The following is a 24151-nucleotide window of genomic DNA, read 5'->3' as shown; positions in this document are numbered from 1 at the left end:
ATATTCTGCATATCAGATATTTCTATTACAATTCATAACATTATCAAAACTACAGTTATGAAATAACAACGAAAGTAATTTTATGGTCATGGGTCACCACAACACGAGGAACTGTATTAAATGCTCATGGCATTGGGAAAATTGAGAATTACTGCCCTCGGGAATGCTAATTGGAAAGCTGATAGGTGACGAATAAAGCGTGGATCTCCTTCCCTAAGTAAAGAGAAGAGTTGATTGTTGGAGAGTATGATCTACAAGGGGTGCAGAATGGTGGGACAGTGAGTGATAGCCACTGCTGTGAAGCAGGAATGTGACTGTCCCCTACTGTCACCCAAGGATAGGAAGGAGCTAGCCATGCAGTGGAGTTGAAGGGAAGTTGGAGCAGGCTTAGTTATGACAATACTTACTTTGCACCAAGCCTCTAAAGGGGTAAGACACCATAGTCTTACAATCTCCTCAGTTTAGAGCATCCACCTTCTGGGAGGTTATCAGCGATTTTCTACCAAAATAATCTTTGAGGGAAAATATGCTTGCGATCAATTTACCTTCCATCTTTGATTCCTCAGCAAAAGGAACTATGTAATCAATTTGTTATTTTCGTCTTTCCTCACCAAACCTTCAAAACAAACTATGTATTTATGTAGGAAATTGAGGCGAGCATTTCGGTTTAGGTGAAAACGTCACCATCCTAAGACAAACGAACTGAAAGATGTATTCCTTTGTCTGCATAGAATTTTCATTTTTGCAAAGCTCAGTGTGCTCTCCCCCCACCCTCACCTTTGTCTGCAAGGAGAACTGAGCATGTGTGAAGTAACTCTGAGTCAGTATTCAGGAGGAGCCCAGGAATGTATTGGGTTTATAATTTGGAGCTTTATTATCCAAAGTAAAAAGGGAAGATACAAAAGTTGTTTTATTCACCAAGCAAGGGCAGCAGGCCTACAGGAAGTGTTGGTCATGTCTGTTGAGCTGTCAGATAATGGGGAGGTTGACCAGATGGCTGAGTTTTACATCCTGGCCCGTCATTTTCGAGGCTGCTGGATAATGTAGGTCCGCTTCAGGGGAGTGGCCTTCTCCAGGGCAGGTGTGGGCTTTTGATGTGCTGTGTGAACTGCTGCTGGAAATTTATGGTTGAGCTAAGGATGAGAAGGGAAGAAGAAATATAGCACATTGGAGCTATTGGGTTATACAATATTACAGTAAAAAAAAATCAATACAGTTGGTCAAGTCATAGTTTTCTTAGCCTTTGTCAAGACCTTCCTTTCAAGGCACTTCCAGCCCTCAGCCCATGGGAGTGTATGTGCTACACTGTTGTTTCCTTCATTAGCATGTCTTTAACTTTTATCACAGGAACATATGACATAAATAAGCTAAAGTCTAGGCTAGCCTTGAACTCATGATCCTCTGGCCTCAGCCTTTGAAGGGATCAGAAGTATCACCACCACATCAGGCTATATATTTTGTTTTTGAGGTCCCATCTTGAAAAGCAGAAATGGTGACCTACATGTGTGGCCGCAGGTGATTCTACTACTAGGGTAAGTAACACAGAGCGTTATATTCTGAGAAGGATGTGGCGACATTAAGGAGAGGCTCTGAGGATGGGAAAATTATTTATTTAATTATCAAACTATGAGGAAAAAGACCTTCTGAAAGAAGTTAGAAAACATCATTGTATTCATTAGGGCAGTACATTTTAAATTTTTTTTTTTTTTTTTTTTTTTTTTTTTGTAAAGAGTGGCCATTCCATCTGGTTCAAACTACACAGCCTGGTGAAGGAACACTGAGAAGTTGCTTACTAGTTTTAGGTGAAAACGATTCTCATTAGTCAGCTGTGAGGAAGTGCATTCAGATGAACACAGACTGTGCGACTTTCTGACAGTCAGAGAAATTTCCCATCGACCAAAGATCCCCTGGGATTTACACTCTGCGCAGATTAAGACGGGGAGGGTTTCAGAGCTGCTGAGTGATTTGTGCATTATTCCTAGGAAGAGTTTGGACTCAGTGACCTTTGCGTCTGTTCAGTTTTGGGTTTCCAAGCTCATCAATATTGTCCCAAAGTACCTCAAGCAAGACACGGCTGTTAGCCAGCCAGGAAGTGGGGCCTTGGCTTGCTAGGCACTTAATATATCACTATTGAATTTGTCCTTGTTTTGACACTCAAGCTAAATATGGGGGGAGATAGACTGTTAGGACTCGAAGTAGCACATTGTTTGATGGGTTCTTCTAAACTAGGGAGAGCGTCTGCCTTCCATCTCTTCTCAGGTACCCCTGGCCGAGCTATTGCAAACGGCATTGACTTTCATGTGAAACTTGACTCTGAGAAGTCTTTTTTTGGTCATTAAATGCACATGTGAACACATGTGCATGCACGCACACACACACAGAATAGGATTGTGAATACACCCGCGTGTGTACGTGCGCACATGCGCGCGCACACACACACACATAGAATAAGATCATGGGAAATTCTTAGTGTTTTACTTACAAGTATTTTTCTACTTTGTCTCTTACAATGAGCAGATACAGTATATGCTAATTAACCCCAAGGATGGTCCCCTACTGACTTTCCAGCAGAAGGGATCAAAATAATTTAATATTGGCTATAAATGTTGCTTGGAAGTTTGAAAACAAATGGGGGACTTATTTATTTTTTAAGTCAGAGCAATTATCATCAGTGTATATGAGTTTTGCAGTACGGTAAGGGAGAGTACTGTGTTTTCTTTTTCTTTCAACATTAGAGCCTAAAAGAAATTTTGGGGGTCACCGACTTTAGTGGTTTGTTTCCAGAGTGGGTGTTTTTAGCTTCATTTGAAACAGATGGGTTATTTCAGGTTGACTTTAAATCACAGTTAAGGAAAAAAAGTCACAGGCAGGAAGAACAACCTGGCAAGTTACCGAAAGTCAAATGTGAGGTAAACGGAGCAGGAAAACAAAGGGAGCCTCTGCTAGAACTGTGGTCTGGGTAATCAGTCAGGATGAGGGGGCCAAGACAGGAAGTTGGGACAGGAAGGAGAAAGCCACAGTTGTCACTGTCCTTTAGGTGTGAGAGGCGATGGGCAGAGCTAGGAAACCAGAAGGGAGGGACAGCGCCAGGGCCCCTTGTCTCTTGGCAAAGCATGGATTTGTTAGTGGCCCTGTCCTGGGTCATCTTAAACAACTCAAGGGCTTCATTTCTGGGTTTTTTTTTTTTAAAAAAAAATTGTGGTAACATAGAATATAAAATTGATCATTTTATCTATTTATAAAAGTATTTTGCAGTTCAGTAACATTAATATGTTCATATTGCTGTACCATCCCACTGTTACTCATCTAAGGAACTTGACCTCCAAACCGAAACACAGTACCCATTAAACAACACTCTTTGTCTTAGTTCACCAAAAGCAGCTTGGGGAAGAAAGGGTTTCATCATCTGCCTTCAGCTAAGTCTGTCACGGAAGGAAGTCAAGACAGGAACTCAAGCAGGGCAGGAACCGGGAAGCAGGAGCTGATGCAGAGATGTTAGAGGGATGCTTTTACTGGCTTGCTCCCTATGGATTGCTCAACCCGCTTTATTATAGCACCCAGGACCACCAGGCCAGAGAAGGTTCCGTCCACAATGACCTGGGCCCTCCCGCATTGATCAATTGGGGAAAAAGGGTGAACACGATCCAAACACACTGTGCGAAATTCTCAGAGAATGAACACAAATAATATTAAAAACAAAAACAACACAAGACAAGTGTTAAACTAAAAGTGTGTAGGTTTTGGGGGGGTCAGCACCAGAGATTCATGACAATACTACAATTTAATACTACAATGACAATATAGTTAAGTTCTCTTTGACATATCCCTGTCCCAGTCAACAGGAACATTCTGATGGAGAATTGTCGCGGTTGCGGACAGAGAGTCTTAAACTGTCTTCCAGCCAGATGTGCTAGGGCACACCTGTAATCCCAGCATTTGGAGGGGGGTGTTATGAGGGCCAGGAGTCTGAGGCTAGCCTGGGCTACAGGAGACCAGGGTCTTTGCTATGGATTATTTGTCTTTGAAGGTACTGAGATTAGATTATCAAAACCGAACTGGAAACAAATAGAAGTCAGTTTCTAGAATATGGTCTAAACCATCTATATTTTAGTCTTGCATCTTGGGAAAGTTCTAGAGTTTTAATCAATGGTCATCGTAAAGGGATAGTGCTAGTAGAATAAAACTTGCTTCTTGTCTGAGCCACCAAAGCAACAGCACCTAACAGAACATAAGAGGAAGAATTCAAGGTTGAGGTGTGTGTGTGTGTGTGTGTGTGTGTGTGTGTGTGTGTGTGTATTCTGCCTCCTGGCTTCATTACAGGGGTGTCGCTGAACATGAAAACACGAGAGAGATTCCTGTGTTGAGAATTTTCCTTCCTTGTAGACACCTGTGAGTTCAAAACTCCTATTTTTAGTTTCAGGGAAGCCAGCCAGCAAAACTTGTCTGCCTGGAGCTCTGAAGTAAATTCGGAAGGGAAAGAGATCCAGGGCAGGTTCTGCTTCTGAGGCTGAAGTGTGGTGGACTGAGCGGATGCCAACTCGCCCATTTATCTTTCCCGGCTGTTAAGTTCCAACTCCAGGGTTGGCGCTTACATTTGCACAGCCTATTAAGCAAAGCACGTAAAGCGATACACACACTCTGCATCAGTGACATTCAAGGACACTCCGATGGAGATGTTAATCTGTGGAATGAGAGGAACCCTCCTAATTTCACAGATGCCTTTGATAGTTTTCCTTCCTGGGATCCCATTTCACAGGCGGGGGGGGGGCAGGGGGCAACTTTGGCCAGTGACCCAACGCCTGGTGATTTGGAAAATGTCCCTGAACTCTAATCAGACTCCAATATCACACCTCTACAAAACATAAACATTGTCAAAGTTTAATCAGATACCTTTGTGTGCTGAGAACACAACTCAAAAAAAGTATCTTTTCCTCCCTTTGTCTTAAAAAGAAAAGTTCAGAAGTCATAAATCTTTGAGGAACGATATGACATCTTGAAAGTCAAATTGCCTTTGAAAGTGACTGGCAGGAAGTTAGCCATGGCCAGGTCTCCCAGATGTTGGCCCAGAAAGCGTCTGGGTCACACAACGCCTTTCCTACAGTGACATCTGGCAATGTGTGCGGCCACTGCACAGTGCGAATATTCTGCGTAGGGGTGGCGAGGTGGGTGGGGAGAGCTAATGGGAGAGGCCGAGAAGAAGCAGCAGCAGGGTGGGGTGAGAGAAAGAAGTCTATGTAGGAAAACAGTGGGAGGAGAATGTTCAAGCTGCTCCTCACCTAGATTAATCCAGTTCCAGCCCTCTGTGTGTGTGTATGGGGGGGTGTGTTTCCAATCTCCCAAATCTTAAACCCCAGGTTGGTAGACAAATGATGGAATGGTTGGTGAAGCTTTATAGGAAGGAAGTATTCATGTTAGACTATTACAAAATCAAGGTCAGGAACATTGTGGGCTCTTGGGACTCAACATAACTAGCCAAAAGTGAGAAAGAATGTTAGCAAATACAAAAAATACGGTCCTCAATTATACTATTGCATTTCTTCTGACCAATAGTTAGGTCTTCGTGATAATGTATAGTATGGGGGAGGAACCACTTTAATACAAGAGGAAAACATCATAAAGATATAGATCTCTCTTTTATTTTTGGTTTGGGACAGGGTCTATCTATGTAGTCCTAACTGTCCTGGAACTGGCTATGGGGACCAGACTGGCCTCGAACTCATGGAGATCCATCTGCCTCCGCCTCCCAAGTGTTAGGAATAAAAGTTTTGTGACACCATGTCCTACAGATTAATTTTTATTCTTATGTACCCTGAATACATAGGCCTTTCCTTGCTGATCTGTCTACTGGTTTATTTCAGAATAATTGCTGATATATACAAGTGCAATGGAAGACAAAAAAAGGTAGTTGCCTCAAAAAGGGATGGGTGGATTCCAATAGAGGATACCTAACACCCCCTTCTGGTCTCTGCGTAGATACACATAAAAGACCACACAGACACACACACAGATACACAGACACAGTCACACAGACAGACAGATACACATCACAAAGAAAGGGGGGAAGGCATGAGACTCTTTCTAGAGCTGAGTTGCTGCTCCTCAGATCCTGATTTTGGCAACACAATACTTCAAAGTATGGCCCCTTGGCTCACTGATACCACACACTGAGAAAGCCAAGTAGGCGGCAGGTGCAGGAGTGGCTCCCACTGAAGTCCTCTTTCTACCCAAAGGCCAGACCCTCCAGGACATTCTCTGCTGCTGTGAAGCTCTGTCCCAGATATCTGAGAGCCAAGAAACGGATGCAGATCTCAGGAAGGGAGGCAAGAGCTGACCCCCACACAGAGAGCAGAGCAGACTTGGTAGCAGGCTGTCGGCTGTTCTAGCCACTCAGTCCCCTAAAAGTGATTTATATTCTGTATTGCTCACATTCTCCATGTCCTTTCCCTTTATGCTGCAAGGGTGTATGCTCCTACTCTGTGCTGGGCTCTTGGACATTCACTTTTCTGTTTAGCTCCTGGGGATGCAATAAACTTCTAGGCCTTTCCTTGCTGATCTGTCTACTGGTTTATTTCAGAATAATTGTCGATTCTCAGTAGTGTGGGAGAGAAGTCGGAAATGCCCTTACACCTTCAAGTCCTTGCTAAACAGAGGCAGAGGCAACCCTGTCCTGCTTGTTCAGTCAGTGGGTGAGCAGAAGAAAGAGAGTGGCCCTCTTTATTACCCTTAGGATCAGTGCACTTGCTTTGTGAAAACAGAGCAAGGGAGCATAAAGTTTACCTACAGAGTTTGGTAGGGATAGGGATGGGGAGTGAAGATGTGGGGACAAGCATGGATGGGCAGACAGATGGATGAAGGGTGGGTGAATGGGGTCGGGGATGGGACTAGCTGCAGAGTCCCAAACCCCAAATTCCTTTTTTGCTCAATATGACTTTTTTGCATTATTTGAGCTACTTGGGATAAATTCAAGCTCTAAAAGGAAAAATAGTAGTGGTCACCCTCTTTAAACGTGTTTTGCTAGACAAACCCAGATGATGTTTGGCTCCCTTCATCCTATCAACACTCAGCCCTGCACTATCCACCATGGTCACAAATCAAATATTTCCTGTGGACATGCTGAGGTACAGAAGAAGGGTCCCGGCACACCACGCTGCCTTTTGTATAAAACAAGCCGGTTCCTGAGAAATATCTGGGAGGACCAATGAAAAGTTCTCCAGACTCGGCTTCATGGTGCTCACTTCATCATTCCTTGTCTTGTTTTGAAGTGATTTATTAATAGACCCTTCCGGGATTCGGGAGAATCTCTAAATGAAACAGTTCTCATTTGAACTATTTTATGTGTTTCTAACTGAGAACAGATCGATTTCTCCCACAAGGACATCAAACTCAGGGGCTGGAAAAATCTCAGTTAGTCGTCTGCCGACCCACGTGAGTTACTTGATCCACCGGGCAAATACAGAGTCAGAGTATCGTGTGAGTCGCCGCACGGATGGCTCACCTTGTCCAGCGTGTCGTTTAGAGCATCCAACATCTGTATTTTGGCAGCGTTTGGGATGGCACTGTGAAGATGAAAAGGGTCTTTATGTAAGATCCAAAGCTTGGGGCTGGGAATGTAGCTCAGTGGTTGATAGAGTGTGGACCTGGTTTATACAGACCCTAGATTTAATCCCCAGCACCACCCCCACAAGGTTACTTATTGGGTTGGGGAGATGTTACAGTCAGCAAAAGTGCATGATAGGCCTGCGTTTGCTCTCTAGAACCCACAGGGAAGAAAAAAGAAAAGCCAGGTATGGAGGTGTCATTCCAGCACTGGGGAGGTAAAGAAAGGGGCTTGCTGGCCAGCCAGCCCCGCCTATTTGGTGGCCCAGGCCAGTGAGAAAACCTGTTATTAAAAAAAGCCAATTGTTTCTGAGGAACAATACCTGAAGCTGTCTTCTGGTCTCTGTGTATGCATACACATAAACACACACACACGAACACACACACAAGTTTGTGTTTTTCAAAATACTGCTGCTGAAGAGGTCAAATGATTCCTGCAGGTTTTTACTGTGCTCAGCAACACCCAGAGAACACCATTCTGTCTCCATGTCCGCATGTGCCACACCACGCTTTGTAAACCAAGTTCCTACTGTAACTGATTTTTATCTTTGCACTGGCATATGCTATGCACACATAAAATGCACATATTATAAGCCTATAGTTCATGGATTCATAAACTAAAACACTTGTCAAATCAGTGACCTCTGGGAATAATCAGTTCCCTGCAAAGACCACCGGTTCTGTCTTTGGATATCATACAATAAGCCATGATAGCACGTGTTCTCTTGTGTCTCCCTTCTTTATCTCTGGTCATGCTATGCCATAGGAAGGTTTCAGTCAGGCCCAAGTCCACAGTGCAGTGTCTTAAACGAATTCTGTGTTTTGTGCATCTTTTTTCTACATGGTTTGTGTTGGTTGCTAGAAGCTATTAGGGATCTAGACCAATGATTATGAGAGAAGTGTTTCCTGTGTTTTAAAACTGTTCTGTAGACGGATGGTGGTGGCACCTGTCTTTATTCCCAGTGCTTAGGAGGCACAGGCAGGCATATCTCTGCTCTTTAGAGAGAGTTTCAGGAAAGCCAGAGCTACACAGAGAAACCCTACCTCGAAACATAAAAAGCATACAAACAAAAATAAATAAAAATTGTTCTCTAAGAAGTGATTGTCAGGAAAGTAGACATGGACAATTCTATGCTCAGCTGGGGAGGGGAGGAGGGTAGTCACAGTGAAGAAGAATCTACTGACCTGTCATGGGTTCTCAGACATTGACTTTTGCCAACTCATTGGTAGCGGCTCCCAGGCATCCTGTAGGTTGACAGGTTTTTTGAAACCTGAATCTGACCCTGGCAGGTGGGCATCAGGGAGAGAGGTGCCGTTGTTTAAATTCTGTAGTCATCTGTGATCACTAGCAAACACCCTCTGGTCATCTGAGCACCACCTCACTACTCTTTAGCCAACTCCTGCCCAGTTGAACTGAGACTAATAGTAAGCTCCTGCTTCTCTGAAGTGCAGAGAAATCAATGACTTGTCCATTGCTTGACCATTTTAATTTTTCAGAGTCCCTGGCTTGAAGAACTGGTATATTGGCAAATCGGGCTTCTGCTTGGCACTCTTAAGAACAAGGCAGGCTCCCTGACTTAACCATCTTCCGAGTCATTGCAGTCTGATACCATTTCCAGCATGTGTACTTGTGATCCTGGGAGCTGCCCTGGATGCTGGGTGAGAAGATAAGCACTGTGTGGGTCTCACTCTTGAAAATTTAAAGTTTCACGTTCATCACGGGATTGCTATTTTCTGGTATAAGAAGAGGCAGCAGACTTGTTACTCGTGGAAATCTACCAGTAGTTCATTCTTTCATTCGTGTGTGAAATCCTTTACAAAAATCCCTTCCGCATATTGGAAAAATAAAAAGCTTTGAAAAGTAATTTAAAAATAACTTTACTTGGGGGCTGGGAAGATGGTTCGGTGGAGAAAATGCGTGCCATACAAGCACGAGGACCTGAGTTTGGATCTCTAGAGCCCACATACATCCAGGTAGACAGAGTAGCCTGTCTATAACCTCAGCACTTAAGATGCAGAGGCAGGAGAGCCCTGGGGCAAACTGGCTGTCTATACCAGCCAGAGCAGTGAGCTCAATAAAGTGGAGAACGGTTGAGAAGGACACCTGATGTAAACTATGGGTCTCCACATGTGTGAGCATACATGCGCATAAACACTACACACACACACACACACACACACACACACACACAAGGCCAATAATTTGGTATGAAAGGGACAAAGAAATTACATCTGTTTCCCTCCACATTTTCTCTGTGAGACGTAAGCAGGTTTTCTGAGCATCCTTTAAACAATTTCTTTTGAATCACTCATAGTCCTCCATGGAAACCAGTCTCCGAAGCATCATTCCTCATTGAGCTACTTGGAGGAATCAGGTCAGTGTGTTCATTTCTTTTCCAAATACACTCATTTTCCTTAAGCAAGTCATCAGTCTCTGTGTGTATAGGATGCACCAGCTCTGACCTCTAACTTTATAATGTCAAGGTCATGGTAGAAAGAGGGAGGAAAACAACCCCAGTGTTGGTATGCTTTCAAGCTTGGTCATAGTTACGGTTTCGGTCATTGTGATAAACACCATGGCCATAAGCAACGTGGGGAGGAAAGGGTTAGTTTCCTCTTACATTTCCAGGTAACAGTCCATCACTGAGGGAACTCTGGACTGGCTCAGTGGTTAATTAAGAGCACGGACTGCTTTTCCGGAGGTCCTGAGTTCAATTCCCACCAACCATGCGGTGACTCACAACCATCTATAATGGGATCTGATGCCCTGATGCCCTCTTCTGGTGTGCAGGGACACATGCAGATGGAGAAACTGATACCACAAACAAACAAACATAAATAAATACAATAATAAAAAAAGAAACTCAAGCAGGGCAGGAACCTGGGGACAGGTACTGAAGCAGAGGCCATGGAGGGATGCTGTGTACTGGCTGGCTTCTCTTAGGGAGCTGGGCCATCCCATATCAGTCCTCAAGCAAGAGAATGTCCCATAGGCTTGCTTACAGGCCTGTCTGGTAGGGCATCTTCTCTACCGCGCTTTCCTCTTCCCAAGTGACTGTGTCGTTTGTGTTGTGCCTGTGTCGAGTTGACACAAAACTAGCCAGCGCACAGTGACTATTTTCTTAAATAAGGGAAGGGCAGTTTCAAAATTTTAGAGGCAGTTATTCTTTATAGATATCATAGAGCACGATATGAGACAGGCCAGAGGAGGTGCAGTATTTAAAGAAAATAAGATGAATGGGTGAGCGTTGGGGTCGGATGCATTTAGGACCACTTTAGGAGGCAGCTGGGTGGCTGCAGAGAGGAGGGCGGGTAGGGTGTAATGGGGCAACGCTCCAGCTGGTATCTCAGAACCAGTACTCATCACGATGATCGCCCTCACCCAAGCCTGGCTGCCTCCCCCGAAATCCTTGGGGGCCTTGGTTTGTCCCCAAATAACTTCTGGGAGCAGAACTATAAGCAGTCCCTACCTTGTTTTCTCCAGTCCTGGTTTTTTGGTGTGTCTTTCCAAAACGCCCATCTCTTGTTTCTTGGAAATCCGCATCCCTCCAGCTTTCACTGGGAAACAATAAGCAGGCGTGCACGTTAGAACAGCTTTGTTTTTCAGACAGGACTCCCGTCGAACATGAGTTTCCAGACTGACATAGAAAAAAACACTTTTTTCTAAACAACAGAATTAAAGAAAAATAAAATCTAAGGAAACCAGGGCAGGGAGGGGGGAAGGTCTGGGGTTTGCTTTATTCTGCTCAGAGAGGTGGAAACGAGGTTGAAAAGGCAGAAGGTCACGCCTCAGACTTAGGAAGAATAACAACACACTCCCTTAGGCATTTAGCTGAAAAACAGTTTTTTTCCCTCTTGTTATCAAACCAATTACAATCTTCAAGATAGCAACCCATAATTACAATGTGACCCCTCTGTTTTCCCACAAGACTAAAGCTTTTGCATGGCTTGCACTTTTGTTTTTTCAACGGAAGCTTTCAAATGTCAGATTCCGAGAGATGAGCCAAATTTCAGGGTGTTAACCGACATTTAACTCAAACGAAGGGCTCTGAATTCCAGGGGACAGCCACCTTCATCTCAGACCCCAAACCTCCATGTTGGCTAAGCTCTGAGATTCTAATGAGTAATTAAATTGTATTAATAGTCATGCCATTCAAGAGTTCAATTAGTGTTAATTAGGCTACAGACGACCTGAAAGCAATTCAAATGTTTAACAGTGTCAGCTGAAATCAGCTTTGGAAAAGGAACAGCCCGCTTCAGATTGCAAGTCAAAACAAATGCTTCCCTCCTTTCTCAGAAAAATCACACATCTAAAACCTGACACGCTCAAATGAAAAGTGGCTACATGGACGTTGATGTGCTTGAACCTGATAAATTCTCTTCACGGAAGCGCCACTTGGGCAATTCTCTAAAACTAATTCCAGTGGAAAATAAAGAAAACCTGTGTCTCAAGCCTTTATGGGCTGACTTTATTTCTCTTCTTATAAATGTTAATATTTAAGTGCAGAAGGTGCACAGGTCAGGAAACATGAAAGATTTGTGACTCTGCCACCATCTCCTTCCACCTGCAGACAACCTCCCTGGACACTGCTAAACCCCAAGTTCCGAGTTCCTCGTTTTCACCAACAGATGTTATTAGACGCAGTCTTTGTTTTAAATGGTAGAATAAGATACTAACTGTTCTGTATCTGATTTATTCCCTTCCTTCCCCTTGCCTTAACCACACATTTTATAGAATGTTCTGCATTTCTCTGTCTTTATTCTACATATCTCCGTCTTTATTCTTCTCCTCCCCCCTCCTTTCCCTTCTTCTCCCCGACCCCAAGACAGGGTTTCTCTGTGTAGCTCTGGCTGTCCTGGAACTCGCTCTGTAGACCAGGCTGGCCCCGAACTCACAGAGATCCTCCTGCCTCTGCCTTCAGAATGCTGGATTAAAGGCATGCGCCACCACCGCCCAGTGTGCCTTTCTTCTTAATATCTGTTTTGCAATTCCATATGAAAACCTTCCGTGTTGACTTAGCCACTTTGCTAATGCTAAGTGTCTCGCTCGTTTCTAATTCATAAACAGAGCTGCAATGAGCATCCTTTGTAGACATAGTGTCGTACAAGCACACGGTTATCTGTGCATTGTATTTCTAGAAGTGACTTTGCTTCGTGTATTTGGAATTTCCTTAAATCCGGCTGAACTGGCCCTCACAGAGGTTACGCCAGTTTACAGTCTCACCAGCTGCCATGGTAGCAATTGTTTCTCCAGGCAATGAGCTAGAAGATGTTTTATCAACTCATAATCTATAGATTAGAACTGTAACAGGCATGGAGAAGCTGTCTTGGGTCCTGTAAGAAAGTCACTGGAAGCAGGATGGAAGCCCAGCATCCCAGCCTTCATTTTGTGCTGTTGCCTTCATCTGGGTTACCTGCCTTATGCCTACGTGTTAGAAAGCGGGAGGGGTCAGATGGCTTGGTTGGGGAAAGAAAATAGTTTCACATTATCCTTCCTGATTCTCCTTGTATTTAAACCTAAGGCTTGGACTGGGTCTAGAGACACGGATCAGCACTAAGTGCTTGCGATCTTGGGGAGAACTGGTTCCGTCCCAGCATCCACACTAGCTCAGGCACCTGGGTCGCGCACAGCCTTTTCGGGACTCACACATACTTACACTAATATAAAGAATAATAAATCCTAAGCCTCAAGCTCATGCCAGGGCCTGAAAGATGAAGTTGGGGTCGCTGGATCTCTTCATCTGTTCCTTTCCCCGAAGCACACAGATCAAATCTCTTCTCTGCTTTTGATCACTGCTCACGTCTTTAACTGGCATGTTAGGGAAAATGGCCAAACTTAGCTACTTGGGGCTGCCAGAGCCAAGGCTTTTGTCCCCAAACTCCAGGTTACAGTATCTCGTTGCTTTAATTTGCATTTCATTCTTGTATTACAGCTTAAGCTTGTTTTAGAAGGGTGTTCGGATTTTTTTTTCCGTGACTTTTGCCCAACTTCCTCCCCCCCCCCACTGGATTACTAGTCTTTCATCTCTTTCTTACTGAATTTTAGGAGCAGTTTGTGAAATGCAAATTGATTAATTGTACCAGTTACTGCTTTTTTTTTTTAAACTTATTGATAATGTCTGCCCATTGCAAACCTTTATTGTTCTTATGTAGACTTGTCAGTCCCGGATGGATCTGTAAGGAAATGGGATTTTTGCTGACCATTCTCTGCTGTCTTCTAGAAGTTCAGTGTCTTCATCTTGTGAAGCCAGGCTCTGGCTATATCCTTATGTCCCTGGTCCTTCAGTGATACAGTTGATGCAAGTCATAAAGAAGAGGCAACTTTTCTTGCTTTGTTTTGAGGCTGTTGAGACTGGATTTTGCTATGAACCCAGGCCTCCCGGCATAGTCCAAGCTGCCCTCAGACTCCAAGTCCTCATACCTCTACCACCTGTGGGCTGCAGTTACAGGCACGCACCACACACCTGGTTTGATGTAAGATTGTTTTAGTTGATCCAAATATTGAAAATTAATCTTTTCCCTGTCAATTTGAAATGCACCTTTACTGTCCACTGAGTTCTTAGACATATATGTACACACACACACACACACACACACACACACACACATATATATATATATATGTACACAAAAATTATCTTGGGATGGTTTCTATTGCTGTGAAGGGACATCATGACCATGGCAACTCTTATAAATAAAATATTTTATTGGGATGGGAGCTTTTTCGTTGGGACCTCCAGCTCACAAATAACAACATGGAGACTTGTTATTAATTACAAAAGCTCGCCCTTAGCTTAGGCTTATCCTGCTTTCTCTTATAACTTGAGGTAACCTGTTTATATTAATCTACGTTCTGCCACATGGTATTACCTTTCTTCCATCTTGTATCTCCTGTTTCTTCTCCATATCTTGCTGGCTAATCTCCCTTTCTTTTTTCCAGAGTTCTCTCTCTTTCCAGAAGTCCTACCTCTACTCTCCTGCCTAACTATTAGCCGTTCAGGCTTTTATTATCCCAACCACAGCAATACCTCTTTATATCATACATACATATATCATATATGTACAAATATCCCACAATGGCTTGCTTACAGTTTCAGAGGTTCCGTCCATTATCCTCATGACAGGGAGCATGGCAGTGTGCAGGCAGACATGGCGCTGGAGTTGAGAGTCCTACATCTTGCAGGCAACAGGAAGTCAACTGACTGTCACACTGAGGGAAACTTGAGCAAAAGAGACCTCAAAGCCTGCCCCACAGTGACACACTTTCTACAACAAGGTCATACTTCCTAATAGTGTCATTCTCTTTGGGGACCATTTTTTTTCAAACCACCATATATACATATATATGGGAGTATTTAAGAGTGTGTTAAAACATGTACGTCTATGAGTATTTCTGAACTTTCCATTCAATTAATTTGTACAGCTATCACTATAAGTATATTTGTAGTTGAATAGTTGAAGTATTATAGTATACTATAGTACTTGACAATTCATCTTGTTACATTTTATTTAATGAATTTTACTGGGCAGTGGTGCTGTACACCTTTAATCTCAGCTCTTGGGAGGCAGAGGCAGGTGAATCTCTGTGAGTTCAAGGCCAGCCTGGTCTACAAGAGCTAGTTCCAGGACAGCTAGGACTGTTACACAGGGAAACCCTGTCTCAAAAAAAAAAAACAAAAAAAACCAATTTTATGATCTATTGTTTATTTTTCCAAGAACTTTAAAAATTGTTAATTCCCTACAAAGTCTTTTTTTAAAAAATTGGTTGTTTGAGACAGGGATTCTCTGTGACTTTGGATTAAAGGCATGCAGCACCACTGTTCAGCTAATTTCCTATAAATTCTTGATGATGTATTTTTATTTTTTTAATTTGTAAGATTTTTTTATTTTGAGATACAGTATTACTGTGTATTCCAGGGTCGCCTTGAACTTATGACTCTTCTACATCAGCCTCCTGAGAACTGAGATTATACCACCACACCTGGGTAAATTTATGGATATTGTTAAAGAGGAAAATTTATGTCATTATAATACTGGTGGCTCTGTATTTGAGAATATGTGTGATTTTCTATTGTTTACCTCTTCTGAGTCCCTTGGAAATTTGTCCAGATCAATTTTATAGGCTTATGCTTAGGTTCCCCCTTTGGTAAGCGTTTTATCTTTGTTGATACTGCTGTTGTAAATCAGGTCTACTCTTCATGCCCAAACAACAAACTTGAACCTGAAAAAATTAGCTGAATATTTGTAAGTTTATTGTAGTTAGTTTTATACTTAAGTTGTAGAGAATTCTATTACTGTTTATTATAGCTTTCTATAGGTTTTCTAGGTGAAAAAATATAATTTACAAAGAATAATATGTCTCCTTTAGGAAAATGTGAAATAGTGGTGATTGTGGACATTTTTGTCTTTCTGATTTTTAGAGCTTGTGTTTCCTTATTAAATGTAATACATTCTTTGTGTGGCCTTTTATTCCTACATATCTATTCCTATAATACACACATTATGAATTTTCATCACATTTAGGGACTATCCTTCTATTATCATTCCATATTATTCTATTATTTGAAGAGATACTAGATTTCAACAATTTTTTTTAACATTTATGGATATGGTCATATGAGTTTTTTTTTTCCTTAATGTGGTTCATTAGATCTTTGTTTTCAGCAATGTTTAGTTCACTTGGAAGGACTCTTGAGAGTCTCTGAAGGAGAACGATTAGAGAGAGAGAAAGGAGGGGGATCCCAGAAGGAACTCTGCAATCCAGTAAGACCACGAGAGGCAGGTGAGGGTCACCAAAGTTTGGCAGGGCCAGGGGTCATGTCATAGTCATGGGAGTCCTGAGGAAACGCTGGGCGAAGTAGGGCCTCTTCACTCCCCAAAGCCATGAGACTGCTGTGATTGATGGGCCTGTAGTTTGAGTTTGTCCTCCAAGGGCTGACAGATGGGAAGCTGGTCCTCGGGGTGGTGATTGATAAGCGGTGGGGTCTCCTGGGAGATCCCTAGGTCAGTTGAGAATGGCCCTTGGGAGTGATAGAGGGACCCCTGACAATCTTCCTCTTGCTGTCTGTGGTCAGTCTTCCTCTTGCCGTCTGTGGGTGATTCTAGCTCTCTCATGCATGAAGTCCTGCCTCTACCATAAAGTCCTCACCAGAGAGCCAATTTCCCGAACTGGGAGCTAAATAAGCCCGTTTTATTCACAAAGTTAGCCTGTCTGCGGTATTTCATGCTAACAAAGAACAGACTCATAAAGTGGCTGTGAGCTAACTATCTAGTTTTCTTTCAGACTTGGCTTCCACATCCCTCAAAAGGGAGTAAGTCCCACTGTTCAGAGGTATTTGTGAGAATAAAGATACGTAAATCAGACTGGCCAAACAGCAGTGGGTAAGGATGCTTGTCGCCAAGCCTGCTAACTTGAGTTCGATCACCAGGACCCACATGGTGGAAGATGAGATCTGACTCTTGCCGGTTGTCTTCTCGCCTCCATGTGTGTGTGTGCTGGTGCTGGGGAGACACCACTCACATATATAAATAAATATAGACTTAAAAAAAAATGGAGACTACTTAAAACAAGATGCACAACCCTTTGGTGCATGGCAGGCGCTTGATAACTAGTAGTTATTATTCTTAAGATTTGTTTTAGATTGGTCCAGAAGGGAAGGGCAGAGTGAATCTCACATAAGAAAATTTTCAGAATAGCTGTGTGAGTCAGTGCAAAGTACATTGCTGGTACAATGGTCAGTGCCTCGCGGCATATTAGAGCAAGGGAAAAAGGTTCGTTTGTCATGGGCATCCTAGGGGAATCCTGAGGAGCTTAGCAGAAATCGAGTCACACGGTCATTGTCAATGAGGTTCTTACTGTCTTCCTAACCTTCCTAAACTACTGCTAAAAGAGTGTCCATCACTTGCCTCACCTGGGAATGGGCGTCCACACTTAACAGGGAACCAAACACCAAGGGATATTTTAGAAACACACATTGCAGAAGTTCTTCATTCTTAAGACTAAAGCAAAGACATTTAGGGAAGACGATTTCATCATGGCAAGACAGATGATATTCCTGTTTTGTGGGTGGATGCCCTGGTTTCTAGAATAAGGCTCTCACAAACTTGGGGTGAGTGAATCAGTTGGAACCAGTTTATGGGAGGGTCATTTTCAAAGCTCTGCTGGGAACACTGGTCTCGCAGGATCTAGACAAACTGCCACTATAGCCTACGACAGTCACCCTGTTTTCTTGACCCCGCGGATGATTGGGAGATCTTTCTAAGGAGCCACTGTGTCTAAATCAACCCTTTCAAACTTACACGCATCCCCCCTCCCAGCTTCATATTTGGACTGCATTTTCTCTAGAATATTTGTGTAAAACCAACTGCAATTAGACACAGTAAAATGTGACTAGGTTTACTATCTTAATGGACCATAAATACTAATTTGAATATAAATACAATAAGATTTTCAGTACTTTTGGTGAGTAAAATGAACTAGAATCTACAGAAGTATAAAGTGAGGTTCTTTCAGGTTGTTTCGGTAGAAAACCTGTGTTGGTGCAGGACTGAACCTTTCCCTTCCTGTCTTTGGTTAGAGCTGACTTCTTCTGGTAGAGTTTGTGGTTTGTAGTTTTTCAAAGGTTGATCTTATAGTCTCAAATTATGCAGTTTCTAGTTAAGGTTTTTCCCAGTATTTCGCAGCGAATAGACAAGCCCAAAACCAGTCTGTAAGAGAAACTGGCCCCTTTCTTTCCCTAGACCGTCCAGAATGTGTCAAAGGAAGCAAGAAAACGCAAAGGTTGCCCACACTCTGCTTTACAGCTGAAAACTTCCTTGAAGATCTCATGAAGAGGCCAGTGCTTATAGGCTGCTCAGTGGACAGTCAGTAAATTTTGGTGGCCAATCAAGACCCCTGAAAAATTCTCAAGAGAAGGGGCATTTTTGGAGAAAGAAAATTTCATCACAAAGCCAATTATCTTCCAGTCTCAGGGCTGTATGGAGTTAGCAGGGTCTCTTGGCCTCTCTGACTTTTAGTGTGCTCCTTTGTGTGGCTTCTCTGCAGAGCGTCGTTTATCTGGAGCGTTGCTGCCATTTCTAGGAGTTTCTATGTTATGCAGGTGTAAGATTGACTCTGAGAGACTGGCGGCTGCCCTTGCAGACACCAGCCCCCTTCTCCGCAATGTTTTGGGCAGTGGATCTCATACATTTCTTTTTCAACTCCCCAGATCTGTTCTCCCTAAACTCCATGAGTTAACTAGCTGGACTGAGAAAAACCAAGCTTTCATTTTGTTTAGTTTTCATGTCTTTTTAAAATTATTTTTTTTGAGGGGACAGAATCTCACTATGTAGATTCCCAGCTGACCAGGAATTTTCTTTGCAGACCAGGCTGTCATTGAATACACAGAGATCTGCCTGCCTCTGCCTCCTGAGTGCTGGAACTAAAGGCATGATCCTGACCTATTTTTATTGTTTTAATAAAATACCTTTTATGTATTCTTTAACACACACGCACGCACGCATGCACACTGACCTATGCCATCCCTCCCGCCCTCCATTTTGCTTGTTTTAAAAGACACTGGTCCTTAGGCAGTTACGGTCGCCTCTGGGATTCTTCATGATAACCTTTCCTCATAACCTCTCCTGTTCTCTTCACAAGCCCGAAAATGCCTCTGGCAGTTCACAGCTGGCCCGCAGCACATTTCTGAGTTCTTTGACTTAAGTCAATTTAAAACGTGCAGGACTGGAGATGACCTGGGGAGCGACGGTTTGTCTTTCTATTTGTTATGCATTTGGCGTCCCTGGACCGTCTTCTGCTCACAACACTTTGGTGTTGCCATTCATGCAATGGGGTGATTATAAAACTAAGATAAAGGTAAACCAAAACAGCGGGAAATTCAAAGTTATGCTTCCTAGAGCCCAGGCTGCTTCATGACTGACATTGTCTTGTTCCAGGGCATAAATGTAAAATCAAGGCTAACAGTGGTGTGATATATTACATTAACACATGTAAAGGAAGTGCCCAGCACACATGCACGGGGTGGGAGAGTTATGGTTAGCCGATTTCCAAGTGGCTTCATTCATGACTATACTGAAAATCGCTAGTGTCTTTTCCCAGAGCAATTGTTTTTTTTTGTCCGGAGTCCCGCAGCAGGTACCGGAAAGATCATTCTGCTGACCACAGTGGATCTTGCGAGGCCTGCGTTTTCAAGGGGTCAACGTTTAAGGATCACGTCCCTTATTTATGCTCACTGTCCCTTCTCATCACACAATAGCTTTACCAGATTGCTGTTACTTATCACCCTTTCCATAGGTAAGAAAAGCGAGGCTCCGAGATGCAAATTACAAGTGAAGCTCAAACCCTACTCTGTCGGGTTCTGACTGCCATGCCTTACCTTCCCACTAATATGGCATCACCTTCCTGCTGTCAGACACCTGTATTTTGCTTCTAAATATCAGGTGAAAATTTAATAGAATTCTTGGCATCTTACGAGCTTTGTTCCATAAATCACAACTTGCAATACTGCAAACTGGCTCAGACTTTAAAAAAAAAAGGGGGGTGGAACCAGCTGAAGGGTGACGCTCCTTTGTTCTCTTGAGCTCAGTGGGATGCAGGTCGGCCTGCCTCTCCGTTCCAATCATCCCAAACTTCTTATCTGCAGTGTCACAGTTCCTAATAATTCATTGTCATGCCGGAGGCATTGTGACATGCTTGATGGAGTCATGGTGTGCTATGTACACAGAGTAATTAGCAATCATTAGTGACGGGGACAGGCAGTTCCTGGTGGTGGTGTTCAAACATGCACTTCTGAAATTGACTTAAGCCAAAGGAACCATTTGTTTAGGTTTAACTTTGGGCATAAATGTACTGTAGCAAATCAGATTTTTTAGTTGGATCATTTTCTAAAGTGGAAGAGGCATGAAGGGAGTGGCGTATTTCTTCTCCTTTGTGCAACATACGAGTCCGCCTAACGACTGGATGCACAGCTCCCCATTCGTTTGCATCAATACCTTTACATTTTTAATGTTAAAAATTGCTAAGTTCAAGTACAAGGGTAGCATGTCAGTAGACTGACAAAGGAGATCGGACATGGTGTCTAGAAGACGCCAGAAAAGTCTAGTCTACTGGGCTGCCTTCCAGAATGTGCTGGGTCTCCATCAGATTCCCCCATCCTCTGCACAGCCTGTGCCTGTCATACCGGCCTGCGGCTTGGAGGCCTCAGCCTCCTCTGAGAGGTACCAAAGCATTACACAAACAGGTTCTGTAAGTGGAGACAGGCCAGCACCAAGCAGCCAAGTTTTTGAGATGTCAGGAGACAAGCACAGCAGTTGGAAGAATGTAAAGCTGACTAAAAACAGGCCTGTGCGTGCTAGCCAAGCTATGTAAACATATACGTAGTTACAGGAGAGCTAGGGTCTATAGTCCGCAGAGTCGATGCGAAGAGCATGCATTTAAAGACCGGAGACACTCGAGATGTTAGAGCCCCTCCAGTCCCTGGGTGCTTATTAGAAGGTACTGATAGCTTTGCCCAACCCCAAAGACTCCAGAAGTGGAAAAGGGGCACTGTTCTCTGCCCGGAGTCAGTATGACGTCCTAACCGTGGGTATGTTACAGAAGCAGCGTGAGAAGTGGGACACTGAGGAGGGTATTATCCCCATGGGGGTAACTCACACAGGTGAGGGTATGCCCCCAGCTCATCTACAGCCAGAGAGGAGCTCAGGCTGCTGGGACAGCTGTGGACTTCCAACTTTGGTTTTGCAGAGTTGCTTCTGGGAGGATGAAAGGGGGCGAGATAGCCCCTGCAGCTGCCGGAGCCACGTCGTTGCGGGGGACCTACCTGCAGGAGCGTGCCGCCCTTTCAGCGGGGACAACGGGACTTGCACGTCGTTTGCCATAGCGCCTGTGTGCCAGTGCCTTGTTGGTGCTCTGGAGGCTGAGTGCCAGTTGTGGTTGCCCCACCTCACCTCACTAGGGCTTTATAACTGCAGGGGGGTGGGGCCCCTTGAGGGTATTGCTGAGCAACAACTGGGCTTGTCACTCAGCTGCCCTGGACTGAATCTCCTTGGCAGGTCTTCTCCTCTTTCTTTGATCTGGGAAAGCAAGGGAGATAGATGTCTGCAGGACAGAGAAAGTTCTGAGGAGAAAGCAGAGAAGGTGACGGTAACATCAACAGTCCTCTCCAGTAAGTGTGAGGCTCTTTGTCACACATACAGCCGTGACACAGTGGACAAGACAACGTCTTTTCTTCAAGACGTCGATGGTCTTTCCAAGAGACAATCGCGAGTGAGCACTATGTCTTTTGGAGCCCTTTTCAGTGGTGAGAATTCATACTAAGAAAATAATTGCACAGAAGAGGCTTCCGTGCAAATATATTGATCATGCATTTCTTTTCTTTCTTATTTTGGTTTGCTTTGAAGGGAGTTAATATAAATATCCCCCAAATAGAGGCTTAGCTAAACTAAGATGTGGCCAAGAGAATGCTATGTAGTGCATATTCCAAATCCTGCTTCAAGTAATATTTAGCGATGGAAAAAATATTAGTGATTATACAATAAAATAGTAGTCTATAAATGGATAGATGCAATGTATATATTAATACTTATTGCTGTATCTCCAGGGTCAACATTTGCAGATGGTGCTCAGATAAACTGTTCTTCAACCCAAAACTGCTCTTTGGCCAGGTGCGATGGCACAAGTCTTTAATCCCAGTCCTTGGTAAGCAGAGGCAGATGGATCTCTGTGAGTTCAAGATCAGTCTGCTCTACAGAGTGAGTTCTACAGCCAGGGCTATGCAGAGAGACTCTGCCTCAAAAACAAAAATGAAACAAAGAAACACGCACTCAGAAGAAATTGAAAAAGACCATAAAAGGGAGAAAATATTGATAGAATACAATTTGGATGAAGTATCACTATCTAGAATATATAAGACTATATAAACCACTGTGTAAAGAATCTTTACAACACAATCCACAGTGGAGAGGTTCACAGCAAGCCCCTGTCAAAGAAATACATGGTCAACATCTTTAATAGTTCGGGAAACGCAAACTGGAACACTGTTGAAATATCTCTGCCTATGTACTAGAATGCCACAATGGCAGGAAAAGAAATTAAATTATCAGTGAAGATGCTGGAGCAAAAGGAGCTTCTTCCACGATGTTATGAGACTATAAGAGAAGCAAAAATGTTATAAGTTAATTCAATATACTTAGCGTATATCGTGGGAACAATAATCCAATTGCTGGGAATTCTCCTAAGAGAAATAAAAGCTTTTGTGTACATAGAAATGTGTGTATGGATGTCTAAAACAGTTCTACTCAGAATTGACAAAAGTTAAAAACAACCCCAAAGCCCATTAACTAATTAACTGAGGAGTGGACAAACAATTTGTGCTACATGCTCATAGCGGTATAAAACTCAGTCACAGAAAAGCACAGCACAGAGGGACACAAAATCATTATTCTAAATGAAATACGCCAGACTAAAAAAACAAAAAATCAAAGTATAAAACAAGTTGCTTGCAGTATAATTTCATATACAAAACAAGCTAGATGTGATGACACATACCTAGAATCCTAACACTGAGGAAGCCGAGACAAAAAGACTGTAAGTTTGGGGCTAGCCAGAGCAACGTAATAGGACCCTGTCTCAAATTAGTACCAAAAGGGCTGGGAAAATAGCTCAGTCGTTAAGAAGGCTGCTGTGTAGAGGATTGGAGTTCTGTTCCCAGAACTCACGCCTCCTGTAACTCTAGCTCCAAGCGATCTCACGTCTTCTTCTGGTCTCCTTGGAAACCCACATGCTCGTACACTCACACACTTAAATTTAAAAAAAAATAACAGAAGGGCTCAGTGTAAGAGCACTCACATAGCATGTAGGTAGACCTACTGAACCCCCAGCATGAGGGAGAAGAAAAGGCAGTGGGTACGAAGGAGAGCAAGAGTAATCGAATCAGTGACTGCTGCAGAAGAGAGGAGAGAGGTCAAACTGTGAAGAAATGGGAAGGGGCTTTGGGGGGCGGTGGATCTATTCCGTTTCTTGCTATAGGGTGGTTTCATAAATCACAGGCATACTGTCTATAAAAGTGGTGAATATTACTGTATGTGAAAATACATCTCAATAAATAATATGAATATCTGCTTATTAAACAAATTGATGGATGTGTACTGTAAAATGTTGAGGGGTTGTTTATAAGTAGTATATCACCTGTTGGCTTTTTAAAAAAAATCTTCTTGAGTTTATTTTTATTAACTGTGTGTTCAGGTGCTCACACACAGGTGTGTGTGTGTGTGTGTGTGTGTGTGTTCGTGGGCATAAAATTATTGGAACACCATGTGCAGACTTGACTCTGCCCTCAAGTACTTGTGATACACAATGAACCTCATGTTTAGACTTGGGCCCCATCTTGAAGAGGTCTCATGTGTGGATTCCAGGACTTGAAAAAGCACAAGCTGGACACTTTGGTTCTGAGCATCTCAGATAAAGGCTGCTCAGCCTGTAATGGGTAATACGACCATTTGCTTTGCTCTTTACCCCTAACGAGAAAATAAACTATGAGTTTATAGCAGGACTGTAAAA

The 24151-nt window shown here is 43.3% G+C and overlaps 1 protein-coding gene and 1 long non-coding RNA gene across 2 annotated transcripts; one reads left to right on the top strand and one right to left on the bottom strand.

The window, feature by feature from the left end:
- Window positions 1-850: 850 nt before the first annotated feature.
- Dapl1 (death associated protein like 1) lies at window positions 851-21533 on the bottom strand. The gene is made up of 4 exons (XM_048426236.3): window positions 21414-21533; window positions 11067-11154; window positions 7496-7556; window positions 851-1133 (listed from the first exon to the last, which is right to left on the bottom strand). Exons 1-4 carry the CDS (start codon window positions 21469-21471, stop codon window positions 1020-1022), a joined length of 321 nt encoding a protein of 106 aa, XP_048282193.3. The 5' UTR covers window positions 21472-21533; the 3' UTR covers window positions 851-1019.
- Window positions 21521-23725, top strand: LOC146890430 (uncharacterized). Its single transcript, XR_014998842.2, has 2 exons — window positions 21521-21893; window positions 22194-23725. It is a non-coding gene; the product is annotated as an uncharacterized LOC146890430 (long non-coding RNA).
- Window positions 23726-24151: the final 426 nt, after the last annotated feature.

The sequence above is a fragment of the Myodes glareolus genome, chromosome 21 (genome assembly GCF_982192425.1).
Source record: "Myodes glareolus chromosome 21, mMyoGla1.1, whole genome shotgun sequence".
NCBI lineage: Eukaryota > Metazoa > Chordata > Mammalia > Rodentia > Cricetidae > Myodes > Myodes glareolus.
The sequence above is the reverse complement of the archived record's forward strand: the minus strand, read 5'-3'. Positions and strand labels throughout refer to the sequence as shown.